At 45.3% G+C, this 21,242-nt stretch overlaps 1 protein-coding gene across 2 annotated transcripts in view; it reads left to right on the forward strand.

The window, feature by feature from the left end:
* The window catches only part of TBKBP1 (TBK1 binding protein 1), a 54,414-nt gene that overhangs the window by 17,946 nt on the left and 15,226 nt on the right, over positions 1-21,242 (forward strand). For both annotated transcript variants that reach the window (XM_083708759.1, XM_083708760.1), the window contains exons 5-7: positions 2,219-2,360; positions 6,544-6,740; positions 9,559-9,620. In XM_083708759.1, the coding sequence (XP_083564885.1) occupies positions 2,219-2,360; positions 6,544-6,740; positions 9,559-9,620 (401 nt within the window). The remainder of the gene's footprint in view (positions 1-2,218; positions 2,361-6,543; positions 6,741-9,558; positions 9,621-21,242) is intronic.

Genomic DNA, 21,242 nt, shown 5'->3' on the forward strand with positions numbered 1-21,242 from the left:
AGATTTGGAGAATCTGCAAGATGTCCAACCCGGGGAGTTCAGTTTCTGATCAGAAGGAACTTTTTCTCATTTCAGCTGTTCTGGCATCAGGTGGCAGGTTTCTTGGGCAGTAAGAAAGGCTTTTGCTTTGTCTGATTTTATGAGAAGTTTTAAATTTGTGTTTTCCCTCTCCCCATAAAACAATCTGCCATGATTCTTAAGAATGGAGTGGCAGAAGACTGAAAAAATAAAAATGTTGACTTTGGGTCACATTAATCATCCATTCGGACTCGCCTCTTATACTCCACTTACAGTCAGTCAGAGTTTGCTGGGAAGTTCTAGGAGAGGCATGGTCTTTTGGCAGAAATGATCAGGGAATTTAGGAAGATAAGTTGCCTACCAGTAAACCACTAAGCCTCTTGGGCTTGTCGATTTGAAGGTCGGTGGTTCGAATCCCTGTTATGAAGTGAGCTCCTGTTGCTCTGTCCCAGCTCCTGCCAACCTAGCAGTTCAAAAGCATGCCAGTGCAAGTAGATAAATAGGTACCACTGTGGTGAGAAGAAGCGGTTTAGTCATGCTGACCACATGACCCGGAAAGCTGCCTGTGGACATATGCCAGCCCCTTCAACCTGAAATTGAAATGAGCGCTGCAACTCCGTAGTCCTTTGACTGGACGTAACCGTCCAGGGGTCCTTTACCTTTTACATATATTGGCAGTGGTGCTGCAGGGTACCAGATCAGGAGTCTCTTTCAGCTCTACTTGGAGAAGCTGGGGATTGAACCTGCGACCTTCTGCATGCAGTTCAGATCCTCTGCCACCGAGCTACAGGCCATGCAGTAGATTTGTCCTGAAAGAAGGCATATACCCTATTTTTCCGTGTATAAGACTAGGTTTTCCCCCTTAAAAATGATGTCAAAAATTAGGGGGCATCTTATACACGGATAGTGCCGAGGGTGGACTGGCGATTGGTTGTTGCCCCCAAAATGTCTTATACATGGGGGTGTCTTATAGACAGAAAAATACGGTATGTTTTTGAAACAGATTTTCAGCTTCTGCAAGTAAGTCCTTATGCAGTGCTTGAGCTTCTGGCTATTGTTGCTTCCAAGCACAAAAAATAAACAAACAGTTAATTTCCTTAGCCTCACGCAATTTGTTATTTGTGAAAGTGCTCTAGCAAAGGACATAACAGTTTCCCTTCCTGGGTCACGATCATCTAACTTCTGGAAGCTCACTAGTAGGTGAGGTAGCCATCCCGGGTTATTTGTCCTATCGTGTATTGATCAAGGCAAACTGCCTCTGGATAAGGAAGTCCAATCAATGTTTGCCAATCTTGGCTAATACCCTGGAAGGTGCCTTGTTTAAAAGGCTCTCTACAGTAGTAATGGGACGCGGGTGGTGCTGTGGGTTAAACCACAGAGCCGAGGACTTGCCGATCAGAAGGTTGGCGGTTCGTATCCCTGCGACGGAGTGAGCTCCCGTTCTTGCCAACCTAGCAGTTCGAAAGCACGTCAAAGTGCAAGTAGATAAATAGCTACTACTCCAGCGGGAAGGTAAACGGCGTTTCCGTGCGCTGCTCTGGTTCGCCAGAAGCGGCTTAGTCATGCTGGCCACATGACCCAGAAGCTGTACGCCGGCTCCCTCAGCCAATAAAGCGAGATGAGCACTGCAACCCCAAAGTTGGCCACAACTGGACCTAATGGTCAGGGGTCCCTTTACCGTTACCTTACAGTAGTAAAGGTTAAGAAAACAAAAGGGCAGAATAGGGAGGGGAAATTGAAAATTGAAGCTTGCTTTTAAAAAGCGAGCAAAAAGAAGAATAGGAAAATGAGGTTTGAGAACTAGAGTCAGGGTAAAACAAAAATTGAATCTTGTTTAACAGCGTAAATGGAGAAGAAAGAGACAGAGGAGGCAAGCAGGTAGAATAGCAAGATAAAAGAATTAGCCCCCCCCCTTTGATCTGAATCAGCTAAGCTGTGGAACAGCCAGTTAGTTGGTTCAGGGTGCCAAAAGGAAGGAGAAGCTGATGGCGATCAAAGCAGAATTGGGTGTGAAGATTTCTGAGCCAGGAGGATGGGAAATTGGCCTTAAAATCAGGAGCTGTCTTATCTTTTTCATCAGTTGGCTTAGTGGCAGCTCATTGTCAATACTTCTGTGCACCAAAGTTCAAGACGCCTTCTTCTTTGTCGTCTTTGTCTTCTTCTTTTTCTTTTTCTCCATTCCGGCCTTGTTCCTCTACAGAGAGCTCTGGTTGAGACACATCTGAATCGTATCCGAAGCTTAGAGCAGCAGTTGAGGCAGAGAGATGGCGGCTCGTTCCAGAATCTCAACTCTCAGCTGCAAAATCAAGAAGTCCAGTATCTGTCGCTTCATGGGAGCCACGGTGATTTTTTAAAAATAATAATTCTAGTCTGGCAATTCCCCATCCCTTGTAGTCACCTCTGTACTCTTCCCAGTTCTGAAATTTGACAGGACATTTGTGTCCTATATTGCCTGAATTGGGAGGGAGGGTTGAAAATTTAACTCTGAAGGAAGGCTGATGATGTGGTGTGTCTACTTACGAAGATCATGGACTTGGGATGTCTCGGATTCAGATTTCACCTCAGCCATGAATTGACCAGCTTGCTTTAGGCTGAATTTTGTTCCTCAGCCGCAGCTGCTCATATACAAAATGGGTAATAAACAGCCATAATTAAGGTCACGGTGTTTTATTTCCATGGTAGGCTTTTAAATTTTGTTTGTCAGAACTGAACCACTCAACTGCAGCTTGTCTCAGAGTTACTAAGGCCTGAAAGTCCTCCAGAAGTACAACTCCTGTTGGCATCAGCCACCATAATTGGTGGTCAAGGATGATGGGAGTTGTAGTCCCAAGGACATTGTGATGTTGGCTACCCCTGGTTTAATTGACCAGTCGATTTGATTCATCAGTTCAGGAACGTTTAAATTGAATAAACAGGTGCCCCCAAGTAATCAGGCAGCCAGTTAACAACTTGTCAAACATTCAGATAGGAAGCATCATCTTAAAAGAGGGCTTCCTTTTCTCCCCTCAGTGTGAATGGAAATGTTCTTGCTATGATTTTGCTCATCTATGACTATCAGGCCGTAGACAAAAGGAGGTCGTCCGCAGTTGAGGGGTCTAGTTCAAGAGAACCAGAGGCAGTTGACATGGACGAAGCCAAGCTAGAGGTCAAGGTCTGGATGGAGGGCAGACCAGATCCAATGCGTTGCTCACACTGAGGAGCTGACTTGGATGTGAGGGCTTGATGTGGCCTGGTATGTCTCCATTGACCACAGGGTGCCCTTAACTACAGAGGCCCAAATCTACCTCCAGAATGCTCTTGTTAATTGAGGTTTGCTAGGCCCTGTTGCTTTGATGTTTTTAGGCGGCTAGTAAAATCATGGTTGTTTAAAAAGGCCTTTGGCTGAATTTATTTTTAAAATTATTTTACTTTTTTGACTGCTGCCCCCAGGTATTGTGAATTATTATTATGTCAGTGTGGTGACCTTTTTATTTTTTGGTCTGTTAGCTGCCTTGGGTTCCTTTTGTAAGTAGGGCAGGATATAAAATTGTCCAAATAAATGATCGGTACGTTGGCCCCTTACACATCGCATCATCAAAAAACGGCATAAGTGCACTTTTTTTGTCTCATGGTGACTGTTTTCACTCCTATGCAAATTGACGCAGGTTTAATTGATTCATTTATATTCCTTGGCTTAGCTAAGAGTCTTAAAAAGAATACAAGGATTCATATTGTAAACAATAGTCATGTACATGCCTACCTGGAAGTAAATCCCATTGAACTTGCTTTTGAGTAGTCATACACAGGATTTTGCTTTCAAAACAATATACGTTAAGTGTTTTGAACACTTAAAATGTGCTTTATAAATGAAAAGTGTCAATATTAATAAATATTCAAGAAAGGTAGACTACCATGAATGTGGGTGGGGAATTGTGTGAACCAATGATTGTTTTGCACGCAGTTCCCTTCCTGGATCAAAGTGATCCTGGATCAAAGTAAACACACACAATAAAACTAGATTCCCACTGATTAACTATTTCTAATCAGAGATAAGTGGCTGGATGAATTGCAGAGTGCACTAGCCAGTTGCAGAGTGTCCTGCGGTACATTTCCATGGGCCTGGAAAAACAGTCAATGCATTTACGCCCAGAGGCAAGAACCTAATTAATCAGGCCGCCATAATCTACTTTGTCGATTCTCTCTCTGTCTGTGTGTGTAAATGGGGGATTTATTTGTTTTGAGACACAGGCTTTGTTTCTGCCCGGTAGATGGCACTGTGATTCTTGTTGTCTTCGTACATGAAATAGCCCCCGTTTTCAAAAGGTTGCAGAATAAACTTTAGCCCCCCCCCCCAAGTAGAGCTTTAAAATGAATTTCCCACGGTTGGCCATTGCAAGGTAGTGGTTTTGTGTGTGTGTGTGAGAGCGAGAGAGAGAGAAATTAATAAAAAAATTAGCAAAGAAATAAAAACTCAGGAAGGAGAAAGAAATGAAGGAGGAGGAAGCTCTTTCCAGCAGATGCAATAACCATCAGGACATCAACATTTAAGTTGATATAAGCCATCCCAATTCCCAGGGATATTATTATGAATCTATTATTATGATGTATTATTTATTGCATTTATATTCCACCTTTTTCTCCAAGGAGTTCAAGGTCAAATAATAATAATAATAATAATAATAATAATAATAATAATAATAATTTTAAAAAAATTATTTATACCCCACCCTCCCCAGCCAAGACCAGGCTCAGGGCGGCTAACACCCAATATAAAAACAAATTGATTTAAATACAACATTAAAACATTAAAATACAGCTTCATTTCAATGGAAAACTCAAATCAAAAACTTTTTGGGGGATGAAAACGTCAAGTCTTCACCAAGGCTAACTATCCAGACTGGCCCTACATGGGCCAGAAAAAAGCCAGGGAAGTCCCCAAATAGGAGTTCCATCACAGGAGGAGAAAGGGGAAAAAAGGGCACGGTTCTTCGCCTCCTCAGCTAATCCTCACAACAACCCTGTGAGGTAGGTTAGGCTGAGAGGCAGGGACTAGCTACCAGCATTACCCAGTGAGCTTCATGGCCAAGTGCCTGTTTTTTATGGGAGGTGTTTTCCAAGAATATGGTGCCACAGAACATTTTAACACGTGTCAATTTTTTAAAAAAATATGTTGCTCAAGACTTCCTGTGACTCCAGCTGTGAGGAATTGTCAACGAAATGGCTGCTTGTGGCAGCTACGTTTGACCACTTCGCAGCCATGTGGAAATATCGCTCACCTAAGCTTAGACCTCTTGGCATTAAGGGGGGGGGGGAGATTTATAGCCATTGCAGAACAGTTTAAACACCAAATTTGTTTTTTCCAAGGGACGGTCAAAGCCAGACTCATTTTTCTCAGCATGGCACAGCTTTATTTTTTAAAAAAACACAAACAAAATAGTCTGTGCAAGACCACCCCAATCCCAGAATACGCATTTGGAGCAATGTCTTTAAAAGAATGAACAGGCCAGGCGTCCATTACTAGAAATGAGCTCATTTTTCCTCATTGTAACAATATTGGGTAACACAATGATTTTACCTGTATTTCTTGCTACTAAGATTAATTAGTGATGCTACAGCTTTCATTAAGGTTTGTTTATTCATTTGTGCCATTTGTATGCTACCCCATAATGTCTCTGAGCAACCTAAAACAAAGTAAAAAACAGGGGAGACGACCAAATTAAATACAAAATAAAACATGAACCAGTCAAAAACTACATAAATATAACAAAGACAAACCTCACCGCACCCCCTAAAGTTAAAATGCAGATTTAATAATTATAATACTAATACTACTACTAATAATTTATTATTTATACCCTGCCCATCTACCTGGGTTTCCCCAGCCACTCTGGGCTCCCAAGAGAATATTAATAATATTCCCAAGAGAATATTAATAATAAGAATAAAAAAGCGACAAAAATCAAAACAGGGCTGCCTTCAGATGTCTTCTAAAAGTCAAATAGTTGCTTATTTCCTTGACATCTGATGGGAGAGCATTCCACAGGGCGGGTGCCACTACCAAGAAGGCCCTCTGCCTGGTTCTCTGTAACTTCACTTCTCGCAGTGAGGGAACCGCCAGAAGGCCCTTGGAGCTTGACCTCAGTGTCCGGGCTGAACGATAGGAGTGGAGACACTCCTTCACATATAGTGGAGCGGTACAGGTGATCTAAGTTCTTTAAAAGCCCCAGCTGAACAGAAAAGGCTCCCCTTGACCCTAACAAGAGCACAAAGGTGGCACTAGGAGGGCCTTCCAGGAACACAGCTCCTTAACTGGGGTACCACTCCTAAAAAAAGCTGCTCAGCTGGGCTTCTGAAGAGGCAGGTATGAGAGAGTAGCAGGGTACACACACTATAATAGGGTTTTTACTTATTACTTGTGTTGAGAACTTTCCAAATGGCAGTAGCTTCGCCCAAGAAGCCTGCCCACCCCTCTGCTACACTTTCCCCGTTAACGTATTTCCTCCCGCATCACCCACCCAACCCTTGCCTGCCTCTCGTGTTTCCTAGTGCTGGATTGCTCAATGAACTGGCAGAGCCCCAGGGGCCTCGAACAGGTGGAGGGGCTGGAGGTGCAGAGGCTGGAAGTGGAGCTGGAGGAGACGAGGCAGGAAGTCCAGAATTCGCAGCACCGGGAAGAGCAGCTGAAGGCCGAGTGTGAGAGGCTGCAGGCAGAGGTGAAGCAGCTGCAAGAGACGCGGGCTCAGGTAAATTTAATAATAATAATAATAATAATAATAATAATAATAATTTTTATTTATACCCCGCCCTCCCCAGCCAAGGCTGGGCTCAGGGCGGCTAACAAACAATAATAAAAACAAGTTGAATGAATACAACTTAAAAACAAGATTAAAATACAACAATTAAAATATTGAAACATTAAAATATTGAAATGCAGCCTCATAACAGGAGAAGAAAGGAAAAAGGAAAAAGAAAGGGGGAGGGAATCAAATTGGCTCCAAGCTAAAGGCCAGGCGGAACAACTCTATCTTACAGGCCCTGCAGAAAGAAATCAGATCCTGCAGGACCCTGGTCTCATGAGGCAAATTTTATTTAAATTTAAAGCCGGTTGGGAGAACGCAATGCGGTGGGGATATAAAGGGTGCAAATTCTGGAATGGTTTCCGCAGCTCCGGAGCTGCTTATTTACATGGGAGACTGTGGCAAACTGAGGAACGGAAATGTATTTTGAAATATATGCAAGGTGTGACCATAAAGTTCAGCGAACGGTCCCGGAAACCGGACAGCGAGAAATATTCGAACATATAATCTGCATTGGAAACCCACGAAATGCTCACAGTTGTGTACGGAGATGAAGCTGTAACTGGAAAGACAGTGTGCGAGTGGTTTAAGCGTTTCTGTGAAGGACGGCAAACCGTCGAAGATGACCCTCAGTCTAGCAGGCCGTCGACGAGCAGAATGGCGGCAAATGTCGACAGAGTTCGTGAGTTATTGATGCGGAATCGGCGTTTGTCTGTCCGAATGGTGGCGGAACAATTGCATATTCCGCATAACATCATTACTGAGTTGTCCCACCCTCCATATTCTCCTGATCTGGCCCCACCGGATTTATTTCTTTTTCCAAAACTGAAATCTGCACCGAAAGCATACAGATTTTCCAACATTTCACACATCCAAGCTGCTGTGACGAGGGAACTGAAAGCAGTACAAAAAGAGGACTTCTGCAGAAGTTTCCAGCAGTTCTACAAATGTTGTCAGCGGTGCATTGTATCAGAGAGGGGCCTACTTTGAAGGCCTGTAAGGCATGTATGTTCGAATATTTCTTGCTATCCGATTTTTGTGACCATTCACTGCATTTTCTGGTCACACCTTGTAATTCCTGAAGGTGAGGTTGATTGCACACCTAGCTTTTAAAAAACAGACAGTCTTCGGGAGCATGTATACTGCAGGCCTAGGCTTGTGTACAGACCATACGTTTAAAGCACATTTCCCTCCGCTCCTCAGTGACTCCTGGGAACTGAAGGATGCTGGCAATGGTCGCTCTGAGGGATCAACTACAGTTCCTGGGGTTCTTTAGGGAGAAATGTTCTTTAAGTGTGTGATCTGTACACAGCTTCCAAACATCTTGGATGTTTGGGGCTCCTGAAAAATCTCAGAGATGGTGGCTTTGTGAGCGGTGAAATCTCTGTGGGAAATTTTCAAGCCCTCATAGGACCAGAGAGTCCAGGGTGCTGTGGGAACGTCGAGACCAGATGACTCGGTTTAAGTCCATAGCACTGGTGTGGTTTTGTCATGGGCTGCGAGACCTGTGACATCGGAAGCTTACCTTTACACCTTTCAGTTAATATGCAGCTAGCTTGTGATAAAGATCAGTTCACAGCAACATAGTATATGGTGTATATTTTGTACATATTGCTGAGAATGCAGGGTTTGGGTTTCAAGAATGAAAACAGTTGCCCTGACTACAAAACAATAATAACAACAATGAGCTATATAGGAATAGAGATAGACTTTCATTTTACAGAGTCCAGAAATACAGATCAGTGACAGTTTTATATTGCCACTCACACAGATATGTGTGTCAACATGAAAGCAGGATGTTGTTAAACTTAATAAGAATTATTGCTGTTGCTAAAATAATATATGATTTCTGGATTGATTGCACAGTACTCATTCGAGACAAGTGGCCTGGTAAAAGTACAGCTGCTTCCGTTTAGTAGGCTTTGCTATTTTCTCAAGAACTGATGCATAGTATGTCTATTCTGAGATACCTGCAAGTGAATGTATGGTGTGGGAGATGATATACTGCAGGTGTTGCTGGACTACAACTCCCAGCATCCCTGTGCTGGTTGGGGCTGATGGGAGTTGGAGTTCAACTACATCTGGAGAGCCACAAGCTACCTTTCTGTGGTGTGCTGTGACAAGAACAAGGCAGATTGCTGAGAAAGGGAGATGAAACCAACACTGTATGTAATATGAGGGGAGTCAGACTGAGTATGGATTTATAAAGCCCATAGCGTCACCCTGGCCAAGGACAAATTTAGATTAAAAAACATGAAGAAGATTACTGACAGTTAAATTATGCAGTAACCTAGGATTTCCCAAACTGGGGTCTCCAGCCATTCTCGGACTACAATTCCCATCAGCCCTGACCACCAAGCTAAGGATGATGGGAGTTGTAGCCCAAAAACAGCTTTGTGAAACCCTGGGCTGCTGCATGTCAATAAATCTTTTCAGTGCATCCTGGCTCATGTAGTCTGAAAACCCACACTCTGGCTCTGCTTGCTTTTATACACTTCCTATAGTGCAATTTTTTCATCATCATCTAAGCCATTTTTGCATTATTATTGTGAGATGCTTTTGGGGGCCTTATGATGAACCGGCCAGATTAAGATGACTTTTAACAAATAAATACACTTTGCCTAATATATTCCAGTTGCAGAACTTCCTGTCAAGGGGCTCCTCTGTTTGGATTATTATTATGGAAGTGTGAGGTTGCGCTTGCTTCTTGCTTCTTTCTACTCTCCCACCCTATTGTAACAGGGCTTGTCTTAATGTTTCCTAGGACCTTGCAACGAGTCAGTCGGAGAGGGACATGGCATGGGTGAAGAAAGTTGGAGATGACCAGTAAGTGTCAATTCATATCAATGGGTGTTTTAGGTTTGGTGGAGTTGAATTCCTTGGGCCCCTCCAGACGCCTATTCTGTTGCAGCTGTATGCTGCAGCAACACACTCCAGTCACAATAATAGTGCATTCGCGGTGAATTTGTTTTGCTTTGTGAGTTGTTCTGTGATGCTTTCCCAATGGAAAGTCCTTGGGAGCCAATACGTGACCCAGCTAACCTGCCTTGAACTTGCTCATCAACAGTTAGCACCTGGAAAGCAAACTGAGCAACCACAAAGCTGGTCATAGTCCTTTCCACTATGGAGAGATGTATTGAATTTCAATTGAAATGGCAGTATTGATTGCCAAATGCGCTTCTATGCGTATAAATTAGTACATGCATACGCAAAATTGTCTCGTCTTTTTGGCGGTATATTTTGTTTCAGGGATAGTATGGATAAGTGACCGCCCTACTTGCACCTTGCCACAAGAGCTTTTCAATAAGGAGCCAGCTGCACTCAGCTGTCCCTTGTGGCTCCTAGAGGCTGTCAGCATGCGACAGCAACCACCCAGGAAACGGCTTTGACTGACTGGCTAAACCAGGTGAGGGTAGCCAATGGGTCTCAAGCCCTTGTTGAGGTGGGGCTTCCCCTGCATGCGAAGACAGGCTCTGGCGTATTGAGCGGATGATATCAATAGTGTGTCCAATGGTCTGGAAGGTGATTTCTGCACATGTTGTAGAGGGAAGTGAGGGGCAGATACTGCTCATCAAACTGGGAAAGTAGCCCATCTAAGAGAAGGAAAACTCTGATCCTAAACCTCCACTGCCTTGTGGGATATCTTTGGGAGCAAAAAAGGCTAAGTAAAGCCTAACGAAATCCAGAGTGGAGTCCCTAAGATGGTTGGATGGCGCCTTGTACGCCTCCTTCCAGCAACTCCTGCAGCCAAGCAGGTGCCAAACATATTGCAGTGCTTTCCTTTGGGACAGATGGGTGAGGCCGAGAGGGGAGTCCTATTGTCTGGGCAGCCCAGGACTTCCATATGCACTTGTGCCCAGGAGCAGTCACTTTGGTGCTGCTAACGCAGTGGCGTGACTTCACCCTCAAAGGTGCACTCCATTGTCTCTCAAGCCAGATGGATGCCAACAACAAGACGGTATATAAAATCATAAGGATGTCATCACGCTGCAGTTCACTTGGCCACAGGCAGGAGACACTGTGAACTATAGTTTGACAAGCTGCTGGGCCATCCACCGGGGGGGGGAGGGGAGAGATCCAAAAGAATGTAGACATAGGCAGGTGAGAGGCCCAGGTGGGCCATGGGAGGTATAGCGAGGTCTGAGGGTTGTTGTTGTTTTGGCAACATATAAAGGGAGAGGAAGGGTGTTGGCAAGCAGTGGTGCAACCTCTAGTATGTATATATGTATAATTCTCCCCTAACTTTCTGCCTTGACAGTAAGCCTCCAAGGAGGCTGAGAATAAATAAATACATAATAAGTTTTTTGTGTATGGCAGTGGTCACAGATGAAGGCTGGTTATTGGGGGGGGGGGGCAGGGAATGAGGTTGTAAAATGACGGCTCTCCAGGCCCATAGTCTCTGGATGTAATGGTCTGACAGCAGGAGGCTCTCTTTATATAGTGATGTGCCATTCCTGCTCTATTGGGGACCTTCCCTCCGAGGGTCCGGCTCCGAGGGCCTTCAGGTGGTTCCCTCCCTGCGAGAAGTGAGGTTACAGGGAAGGAGGCACAGGGCCTTCTCAGCAGTGGTGCCCAACCTGTGGAACGTCCTCCCATCAGATGTCATGGGAATAAACAACTATCTGACTTTTAGAAGACATCTGAAGGCAACCTGGTTTAGGGAAGTTTTTAATGTTCGATGTTTTATCGTGTTTTTAATATTCTGTTGGGAGGCCCCCAGAGTGGCTGGGGTAACCCAGCCAGATGGACGGGGTATAAATAATAAATCATTATTATTATTGTTATCCCTCTCTCTCTGTTGAATGGGGCACTGGGCATCACTGGTGAGATTGTGCTGGAGACAGAACACGTGGCAATGTGTGCACAGACTAACACAGGGCAATCCCTCTGGAAATCTGGACAAGTTGCAATATTGTTGGAAATAATGCCCCCCCCCACCCCCCGACATTAGATGCTCCCTTTTGTGGCTAGAGAACCAAGCAAAATGGAAACCCATATAAAGGGCCGAAGAGCCTGTGTTTTTTAAATTAAGTATACATTTTAGCAGCTCTCATGGCAAACGTTTGGTGGTGGAAGAGGTTTGGTGAGATGTGAGGGCTTTGGCTTTTGCTTTCTTGAAAAAAAACAAAAAATCTGGCATTTTGATTTGCGTGTTCTTTTTAATTAATTGAGGTTTGAGGGAGGAGGAGGGGGAGAGGGGTTGCAGAAAGGGGGTGTGAAGTAAAAATGTGTCAAAAGGAGTCGATGTGACACCTACCTCCGCTCTTTATTTGTGCTGAGTGAGAAAAGAGGCCTCTGAGCCATAGATCTGTTTGAACTCTGCAAGGAGGCACAGAAGGAGAAAGGGGACGATGGTTCTGAATGAACAGTAAGTGTATTGCTTCCACTGATCACCTCCTCTGTAAAACAAGAATTGCTTAGTCACCGTCCTGACTCAGCTGAAATCCAGCCAAGACTATTGTCTGGTGGCTAAGAATCATTTTTTATTCTCCCCTCTTCTGGTCATTTCCCTTTACTGGGTCTCGCAGCAGCAGGTTGCGGTTCATCTCCCTCCTAAGGTTCCCTTGGTGCGTTAGCATTTGTGACATCCGGCATATTAACAGGAGCATTAATGGGCTGGGAACGCTGTTTTTGAGCTTGCCGTTTCAAATTCGTGACTCTGTCCCCCCTCAACATAGCAGTTTAAGAGCGTACCCTGGTAGCTTTTACCTCCCCCTCCCCTCTGCAAATCACTAACAAGAGGAGGCTGGGGGTCCATTTTTTCAGTGCACTGCTTCTCTTTCCCTCTTCCCAGAAAAAGAACCGAGTGTCAAGAGATGTGGCAAGAAAGCTAGAGTGGCAGCTTTGTTTGCTGCAGAGTGGTAATGAGGGTGGCCTTATTATAATGATGTGAGAGGGCAAGGGCTCAGGGGGATCTTGTGTGTGTGTGTGTGTGTGAGAGAGAGAGAGAGAGAGAGAGATATGATGGGAAGGCCCAGGGCCGGATTTAGGTTTGATGAGGCCCTAACTCCTTGGGTAGGCAAACTAAGGCCCGGGGGCCAGATCCGGCCCAATCACCTTCTAAATCCGGCCCATGGACGGTCTGGGAATCAGCATGTTTTTACATGAGTAGAATGTGTCCTTTTATTTAAAATGTATCTCTGGGTTATTTGTGGGGCATAGGAATTCATTCATCTCCACCCCCCAATATAGTCCGGCCCCCCACAAGGTCTGAGGGACAGTGGACCAGCCCCCTGCTGAAAATGTTTGCTGACCCCTGCCCCAACCTACTGAAGGTAATGGGGCCCTTTATATGTCCAGCTGTCATTTGTCAACAACAAATTGTCGCTGTTTTTTGTGTTGAATATATGCTATATGGTAATTTATGGAACTAATAGGTATCTAAAGCCATTTGCCACTGTTGCTGTATGTTTTTTATCTTATATTTTGGAAATGTACATCCAGGTTTTTTTTTTTCTTTAATTTTTTGGGGGGCCCAAGAGAGTGGGGCCCTAAGCTATAGCTTGTTTAGCTTATATGTAAATCCGGCACTGGGAAGGCCATAGGAACATAGTGAAAAAGGACCCGAGGGGCAAGGAGGAAGAAGAGGGAGCAAGGGAAAGGGGAGACACTGGTGCCCTCTGTTCATACTGGCCCTCCGACCTTGCCTGCATCAAATTCCACATCTAATAAATGTAAGAAGAGTGCATATAATTAGCTGGTTGTTTTGGGTAAATGCTGAAAGTTCTTCACTTGCGCTCTTAGCTCGGTACAGTCGTCTGAGGCGAGGCAGAATTTGCACAGCTGCCTTTGTATCTATGGAATCCATTCCCACAAAAGGTAGTGATGCCCATCACCTTTAAAAGAGACTTAGACAAATTCCTAGGGAATAAGGCTGTGTCAGTGGCTACTCGTCACAATGGCCACGCTCCGCCTTCACATTCAGAGGCGAGATGCCTGTGAATGCCAGTCGCCAGGGATTACAAGTGAGGAGAGTGCCGTTGTGCTGAGGTCCTGGCTTGCGGGCTTCCCATAGGTATCTGGTTAGCCACTGTAGGAATAGGATGCTGGACTAGATGGGCCTTTGGCCTGATCCTGCAGCAGCTATTCTTATGTTCTTAATTAGGTTTATTCTGTTTGCGGGGGAGGGCACCAGGAACAAGGAGCAAAATGAAGCCGAGAGAACAATTTGTCACCCAGTGCGCTGTTGAAAAAAGATTTGAACGGGGGACTTCCAGCACATGGCACGCATGTTTAACAGCCTTAATAAGACCATTGGTGTCTGGCATAACTTCATCTCCCTTGCATTGATCTCTTTTCTCCCTCCCCACCCCCAATTATTTGTTGAACTTCACCAGTGACTAAAGCATTAATATAAGTGATGGGAAATCTTTATTTACAAGATGGAAAAAGTTTGGGTCATCCAGCAGCCTCTTTTTACAAGCTTCATTCTGCAGTTTCTCTCCACTCTACAGTATCTTAATTCGTTTTAACCGCTCCAGAATAAGCAGCAAATTCTCATATGCTTTGGTGCTTTGCTAGAATAATTTTGAGGCAACTACCACAACCTTCTTCAAAAAAGGATGGGGCCTTCTAATTAAACCTGAGGCAGTCTGAAACAGCTTAAGGAGTCTTAAACTTTGCCTCACTGCAAACTGCTCTTCTGGTTTTGCAGGATGTCGTTTTTTCCATTACAGTGGTACCTCAGGTTACATATGCTTCAGGTTACATATGCTTCAGGTTACAGACTCCACTAACCCAAAAATAGTGCTTCAGGTTAAGAACTTTGCTTCAGGATGAGAACAGAAATTGTGCTCTGGCAGCGCAGCAGCAATAGGAGGCCCCATTAGCTAAAGTGGTGCTTCAGGTTAAGAACAGTTTCAGGTTAAGTACAGACCTCCAGAATGAATTAAGTACCTAACCTGAGGTACCATGGTACAGATGCTGTTTTGTAACAGCCCGAATGCTGTTTTGTAAGGCACCTGAATGAAATCTCAGTTCTTTCCAAATTCTTGGTTTAGCTTGTGAAGGAAAACTGGGAGGACTCAGCAGGCAGCAAGTGCATACTGACAAATATCTCAGAGCATGGCAAGTGCACAGACCAAACAATGCTTGCCCACTTCCCCTTTCCCCTCTGCGTTTACTATAGTTGCATCCAAATATAGAAGAAGCTGAGCAGAACATTTGTTCAAGGTCTTCATTATTTCCCCCTGTTCTTTTATTTGTGCCCCTGGCAAGCACCTGAAACCGCACAGCAGATCAGTTGCAATTAATTTTGTCACAGGAATTTATTGTTGTTGTCACTTAACGCTTATAAAGCACCTCAAAATTCCCATGCATCATACATGAATGCAAAAGATGAGCTGGTCCCTGCCTGCACGTTCGCAATCTGGATACAAGATACCAGAGGTGCCAACCTGAATAAAATATTGGGGGGGCTAGGTAGGTCCCACCCCACATAATTGATTGCATAATGTGCTGCACATACACTATTCAAATGGCAATGCCCATCAACTTTGGTGGGGTCTGGCCCCCTCAAATATTTTATTGAGAGGGCCCAAAGACTCCTCGGCCCCTAGGAGTTGCCTCCTGTGCAAGATACAAAAGGAAAAAGAATGAGGAGGAAAGAGGGAAGTACCATAAGCACTCGAGTGAGCAGCTGCCCCTTCACCGACTGGTGGAGAAATCCCCAGGGCAGTTTACAAAATTAAATTTCAATAAAAAGCATAAAAAACTACACACACTACAGAATCAAAGCAGGAGGATCTTAAAAGAGCAGTGTAAGAACATGGATCTGAAAACTTTTTGGGGGGCAAGCTTTTACATTTGAAAAATGTAAAAACATTGACCAAACATAAAGTGTTGTCTTCCAAGACATAAATACAACCCCCCCCCCCCATAAAGATAAAAGCAGTTTAGATGGAAAGGCCTGATAAAATAACAGGTCTTTCCCTGCTGCTGAAATGACATCAGTGTATGTGCCAGATGAGCCTTCCTGTGGAAGATTTTCTACATTGGGGGCATCATAAGTGTGAATGTCCTTTCCCTGGGAACTGCCACATGACGGGAGAATTCAGAGCTTCTGACCCCATGGATCACTGAGAGAACCATAGGATCACTTTTAACATTCTTAAGACAGCTTTCAGTTTGCCAGTTTTAAGTTCAGCTCAGTAGCTGATTCCCTAACTTATACAGTGGTACTTCGGGTTAAGAACTTAATTCGTTCTGGAGGTCCGTTCTTAACCTGAAACTGTTCTTAACCTGAAGCACCACTTTAGCAAATGGGGCCTCCCGCTGCCACCGCACCACCAGAGCACGATTTCTGTTCTCATCCTGAAGCAAAGTTCTTAACCCGAGGTACTATTTCTGGGTTAGCGGAGTCTGTAACCTGAAGCGTCTGTAACCCGAGGTACCACTGTTCTGGGAGAATTTGACATTGTTATAGGCATTGTCTCTTCCTCCTTCCCCCCTTTGAACCTGAAAAAAACCCCAAACAGATCTTCCTTCAGCCAAGTTGCATTTCATGTTTTGTGTCTGGGTTTTCATTTTATTTCTTTGCTTTTATCGATTGCCAGCACATCAGGTTTGGCCTTGTCCAGATTGCTCGCAAGGTGCGAGAGGATCCTTGACAACTGTGTGTGCCATGCAAACGGAGAGAAGACAATGGCTTCTCATAAAACCAGATCAAATGTGCCACATTGTGTATAGCAGGGGGGTGGGCAGGGCGGAAGTCAAATAGGCAAAGCTGAGCTGTGGACAGATAGAGAATGACACCGTGTGGAGGGGCTAATGTGGAAGTGTTGGAGTGCAGATGGCAGAGAGGAGCTAGAGGGTTCTGTTCCCCTTTGTTTCTGTTTTCACAATAAAGGAAAGAGCAATCCGTTTGGAGATCCATTGACTTAATGGAGATTTGCACAAAGAAGACAGCTGCGGGGTTCATATATATATATATATATATATATATATATATATATATATATGCGCAACTTAGGGGAAATGAGGTCACTTGCTGAATTTTGTATTGCTGTAAGAACTAGATCCATCAGTTGCATGCGTATAAAAAAAAATGGGAACCCAGTGGTCTATCTAGAGCTGAACGTCCCAACACTAGCAAGTCCACTAGGAGGAGGGTTGCTTTTGAGACAGTGGATCAACAGAACACGGCCCCAGAATCTGTTTTCCATGGCACGGGGAACAGCCAGGGAATTCCAGTGCTGCCCCTGAGCATCTGCCGCCTGACGACGTCGACCCACTTTGCCAAATGTTGGGGCCGGGCCTGGGCAACGTCTGCTATCAGTCTCCCTGGAGTTGATGATGCCTTCAGTACTGGAGGGAGACCGCTTGGGAGGTCCCAATATCGACAAGCCAAACATGCTGTTTTGACCTCTGTGTACTTTATTCTGGCTTCCTATTTATAACTCTGTGTTCCAAATGCCCATTTTCATGCAAACTTTGCTGTCTCTTCCGCCTGCCTGCCTCTTGGTTCAGGCACTGCAGCTCCCGAAGCATGCAGCTGCTGTGGTTAACTTTTCTTCGGTTCATCCTATTACAAATGGCCTCCGGGGCGCAGTTGTGGTCTTTCCTTTCATTTCCAAATGTGCAAGTCGGACAGCTGCTTAGTACTTACTTGCGTTCCTTCCAAAACTTGTCTTTCATTTCCATCCATCCATATAACCATGCCTCCATCCAATTTATACTTCTGACAATTGAATTGTTATTTCAGGGGTCCCCCCACCTCAATCTGGCATTAACTACAACAACACAAGTAAAGAAAAAAATAAGGAACGGGTATGTGAGGCTGGAACGCTGGACTCTTGGTCACATAGATGCGCAGATACTTGCCCATAATTTGACGTGGACAAATGCGCATGGAATGTCCCCACAGTGCCACGTTATTTAGTCCATGTAGGCATCGTAAGATTGGCAGCAGTGCCTGTCCTTGAGAGGAAGGAGCAACCAGCGCTTGCAGTTTCTTGTAATTGCCTTTCTTGTAAATGCAGTTCCGTTTTTTGTAAACTCTGCTTTTCCATTGCTTGGCAATACGGAGCGCACAATTTAATTCTAAAAAGTTTTTCTTTCTTTCTTTCCTTTGGTCTTTTAAACTTCCTGAACTAGTCACTTCTCCCCAAAACCTTAGCCACAGAAAGGCGGAGGGAACTGTAGGTTTTTAATCACGTTCTCCTTCGTTCATTATCTCCCCCCCCCTTCCTTTCCTTTCATTTCTCTCTTATTTGAAAATGAAAGCTCCAAGTGGAGAGGGACGGTGGGAGGGAGAGGCTTATCCCACATACCTGAAATTCACTCTCGGGTCATGCTAGCTGTGCCAGCTTTTGCCAAAGTGCCCACATAGCTTTTTCACGCACTTGAGTTGTAAGGGGTGGGTGGGGGCAAACTGGCCTCCCACCCTGGCACGAAGCGGCTCAGGCTTGCAGCAGGAACTCAGCAGGGGCACCTAAGCATAGTCGAAAAAGTGAGTGGCAGTTTGTTTATTCAGTTTTTAATCTATAGCATCCCAAGGATTTGGGGTGAGTAGCAGTAGGTTTAAAAAGAGAAAGGGCCTTCCAAAAATTTAAGCCAGAACTCTTGGATCATATCCAGAAAAGAAAAGGGAAAAAAAACCTATATATCTTATGCCAGAAGATTCTTTGAGCAGCTTTGTCCTTTTCCAGGAAGCCTAAGTGAGTCACAATTCCTCTCTCTTTTGCATCTCTGGGGGGTGGAATCTGATTGCGTTTTTATCATGCGCTTGCTTGCTTTGCTTTTAACATTTTTATCGTCGGCTAGCTTGTGAGGACTTACCCTAAAAGACACAGCCAAACTAGGAGCAGAGGAAGCTGTCTTGTGCTGAGTCGGACCCATGGGCCCATTTAGCTTAGAAGGAGGAGGAGGAGGAGTTGTTTGGATTTGATATCCCGCTTTATCACTACCCTAAGCAGTCTCAAGGGACGCAGGTGCCTAGGGCTTGCTGATCAGGAGGTCGGCGATTCGAATCCCCACGACGGGGTGAGCTCCCATTGCTCGGTCACTGCTCCTGCCAACCTAGCAGTTTGAAAGCACGTCAAAGTGCAAGTAGATAAATAGGTACCACTCTGGCAGGAAGCTAAACGGTGTTTCCGTGCACTGCTCTGGTTTGCCAGAAACGGCTTAGTCATGCTGGCCACATGACCCAGAAGCTGTACGCAGGCTCCCTCGGCCAATAAAGTGAGATGAGCGCCGCAACCCCAGAGTCGGCCACGACTGGACCTAATGGTCAGGGGTCCCTTTACCTTTTTAAGGAGTCTCAAAGTGGCTAACAATCTCCTTAGTCTACACTGGCTGGCAGCAGTTCCTCAGGGTTCCGGCAGGGTCCTTTCCCCATCCTACCTGGACATGGCGGGGCCTGAACCATGAACCCTCCAGCATGCAAGGCCGATGTTCTGCCACCGAAAGCTACAGCCCTACCTCTGCCGATTGCTAAAAGAACAAAAGCAGGAGTGATAGTGATGATGTTGGAAGCGTGAAATGGATTTCTGAGGCCAGACAGCTTCTACACCAGCCCCTTGAGCACCGTGGAGAATGATATGCTGGGAAATAGCCCCCACAGGTGCCTCATTGAAATGAATGGGGACTGTGCAAGAGCCACCTGTTAATTTCAGCAGGGCTTTCGCAGGTGAATTTTGCGGTGGTTTGAGACCCTGTGGGGCTAAATCTGTCTCCTTCCGACGCCTGCAATGGCTTTCTCTGAAGGGCACGCAAATTCCCCCCTTCACACATTCCCCGGCAACTATCAGAAAAGGAAACATGACTCATATGTGCTTCCTCTACTAGCTTTTGGGTTTCATACTCCAAAGGGCACTAGAGTCCACTGTTGAAGGGCAACCTCTAAAACCCATCAAAGTCCTCCTATGTTGGCTATGCATGGACAATAAACTGAAGGTGGGGAATCTGTGGCCCTTAATCACACGCTGTTGGGCTAGACATGGATTCCAATAATATCTCAAGGGCCCCAGGTTCGCCATCCCTCCATGCTTTAAAAAGGATGTGTGCTTGCTTGAGGTTGTGACACAAACTGCAACACATTTTTTTCCCTTGCAAAAATACCATATACCGAGATCGGCACGTGCAAATTTTATGCAGAGCCGTATCCTCCTTTTGTCCTCTGTTTTGGCAATGCGTAAGGAGCCACTCTACCGGCATAGATTATAGATTGGTCTGATTTCAAGCCGAAAAGAGCCTTCTTTGTTTCATAGGAGGACAGAAGAAAATAGCCTTACGGCACCTTTAAAGACTAGCAGATTTATTGTGGTGCAAACATTCACGACATGCATGAAGTTTTACTCTTCAGTGACTCCAGGGTTTCCCAAACTTGGGTCTCCAGCTGTTTTCGGACTACACTCTCCATCATCCCTGACCACTGGTCCTGCTAGCTCAGGATAATGGGAGTTGTAGTCCAAGCAGCAGCTGGGAAACCCTGAGTATGTATATAGACTAGAGAGAGATGGTAAATTCTGGGGCCAAATGTGGACTCTACTCCACAGTAGCCTGTAGTGCAATAAATGGGTTAGTCTTCAAGGTGCCGGAGAACATTTTTGTGCGTTCTTGCTGTAGCAGACTAAAAGGCCTACCCCTCTGGCTTTCATCTCCTCCCTCCACCCTCCCTTCATCCATAGAAGCACGTTTGAATTTTGCAACCACATTTTGCTGACCTCGCCCTCTTGTGGAAAGCGAGATACAACAAGGCCACATAAACTGCTGCTGGGCAATATCTCATCTGCCCTCCGTTGCAGTTGGGGAGGCGGGTGGTGAAGCTTTGACTGAATTCCTGGAGCCTGGCTGCTGAGGTCGGAGGAAAGAATAGGTTCTTGCAAGCTTATTGTTACGATAGAGGCTTCACCGGAACTTTGTTCCAGAGCAGCAGCAGCTCAGCCCTGGAAGATGTGAAAAATATGAGTTTGCTCTTGAGAGTGCGTGGGGAGACTTTCCCGTAGCCGCTCACCCACTCTGAATGACTGCAGCCGCCTTCCTCATAATGCCAGCTTGGCAGATGGCAAGGTGCCCAAGACAGAAGGTGAGATGGCTTGCTTATTTAATTTTTCACACTTTACATCCCACCGTTCCTTCAAGGTGTTATACACAGGTCTCCTCTTTCATTTTATCCACACAACAACCCTGTGCGGGAGACTGCCCTTGCCGTGAGCCTCATGGCTGAGTGGGGATTTGAACTCTGGCCTCCCCCCCCCCCGGCACTGAGGCAGTCTGTGCTTGCTTAGGGTGGGGTGAGGGGGCTAAGGAAAGGCCCTCTGCCCATGCTCAGAGGCATTGTTTCATTTCTGCTCCACATGTCCCAGACTTGAGGTCTTGCTTTGGAAAGAAGTTCTGAGGAGCCACCTCCGGTAACAAGATTACCTGCTCATTTTGGCTACCTTAAATCACCAGTCCTAAACTTTGCCGAAATTCATAATCTGGGCTTTCTTGTGTTGTTGCTGCTCC

Source organism: Podarcis gaigeae (genome assembly GCF_964106915.1).
Source record: "Podarcis gaigeae genome assembly, chromosome: 13".
In the NCBI taxonomy this organism is placed as follows: Eukaryota; Metazoa; Chordata; class Lepidosauria; order Squamata; family Lacertidae; genus Podarcis; species Podarcis gaigeae.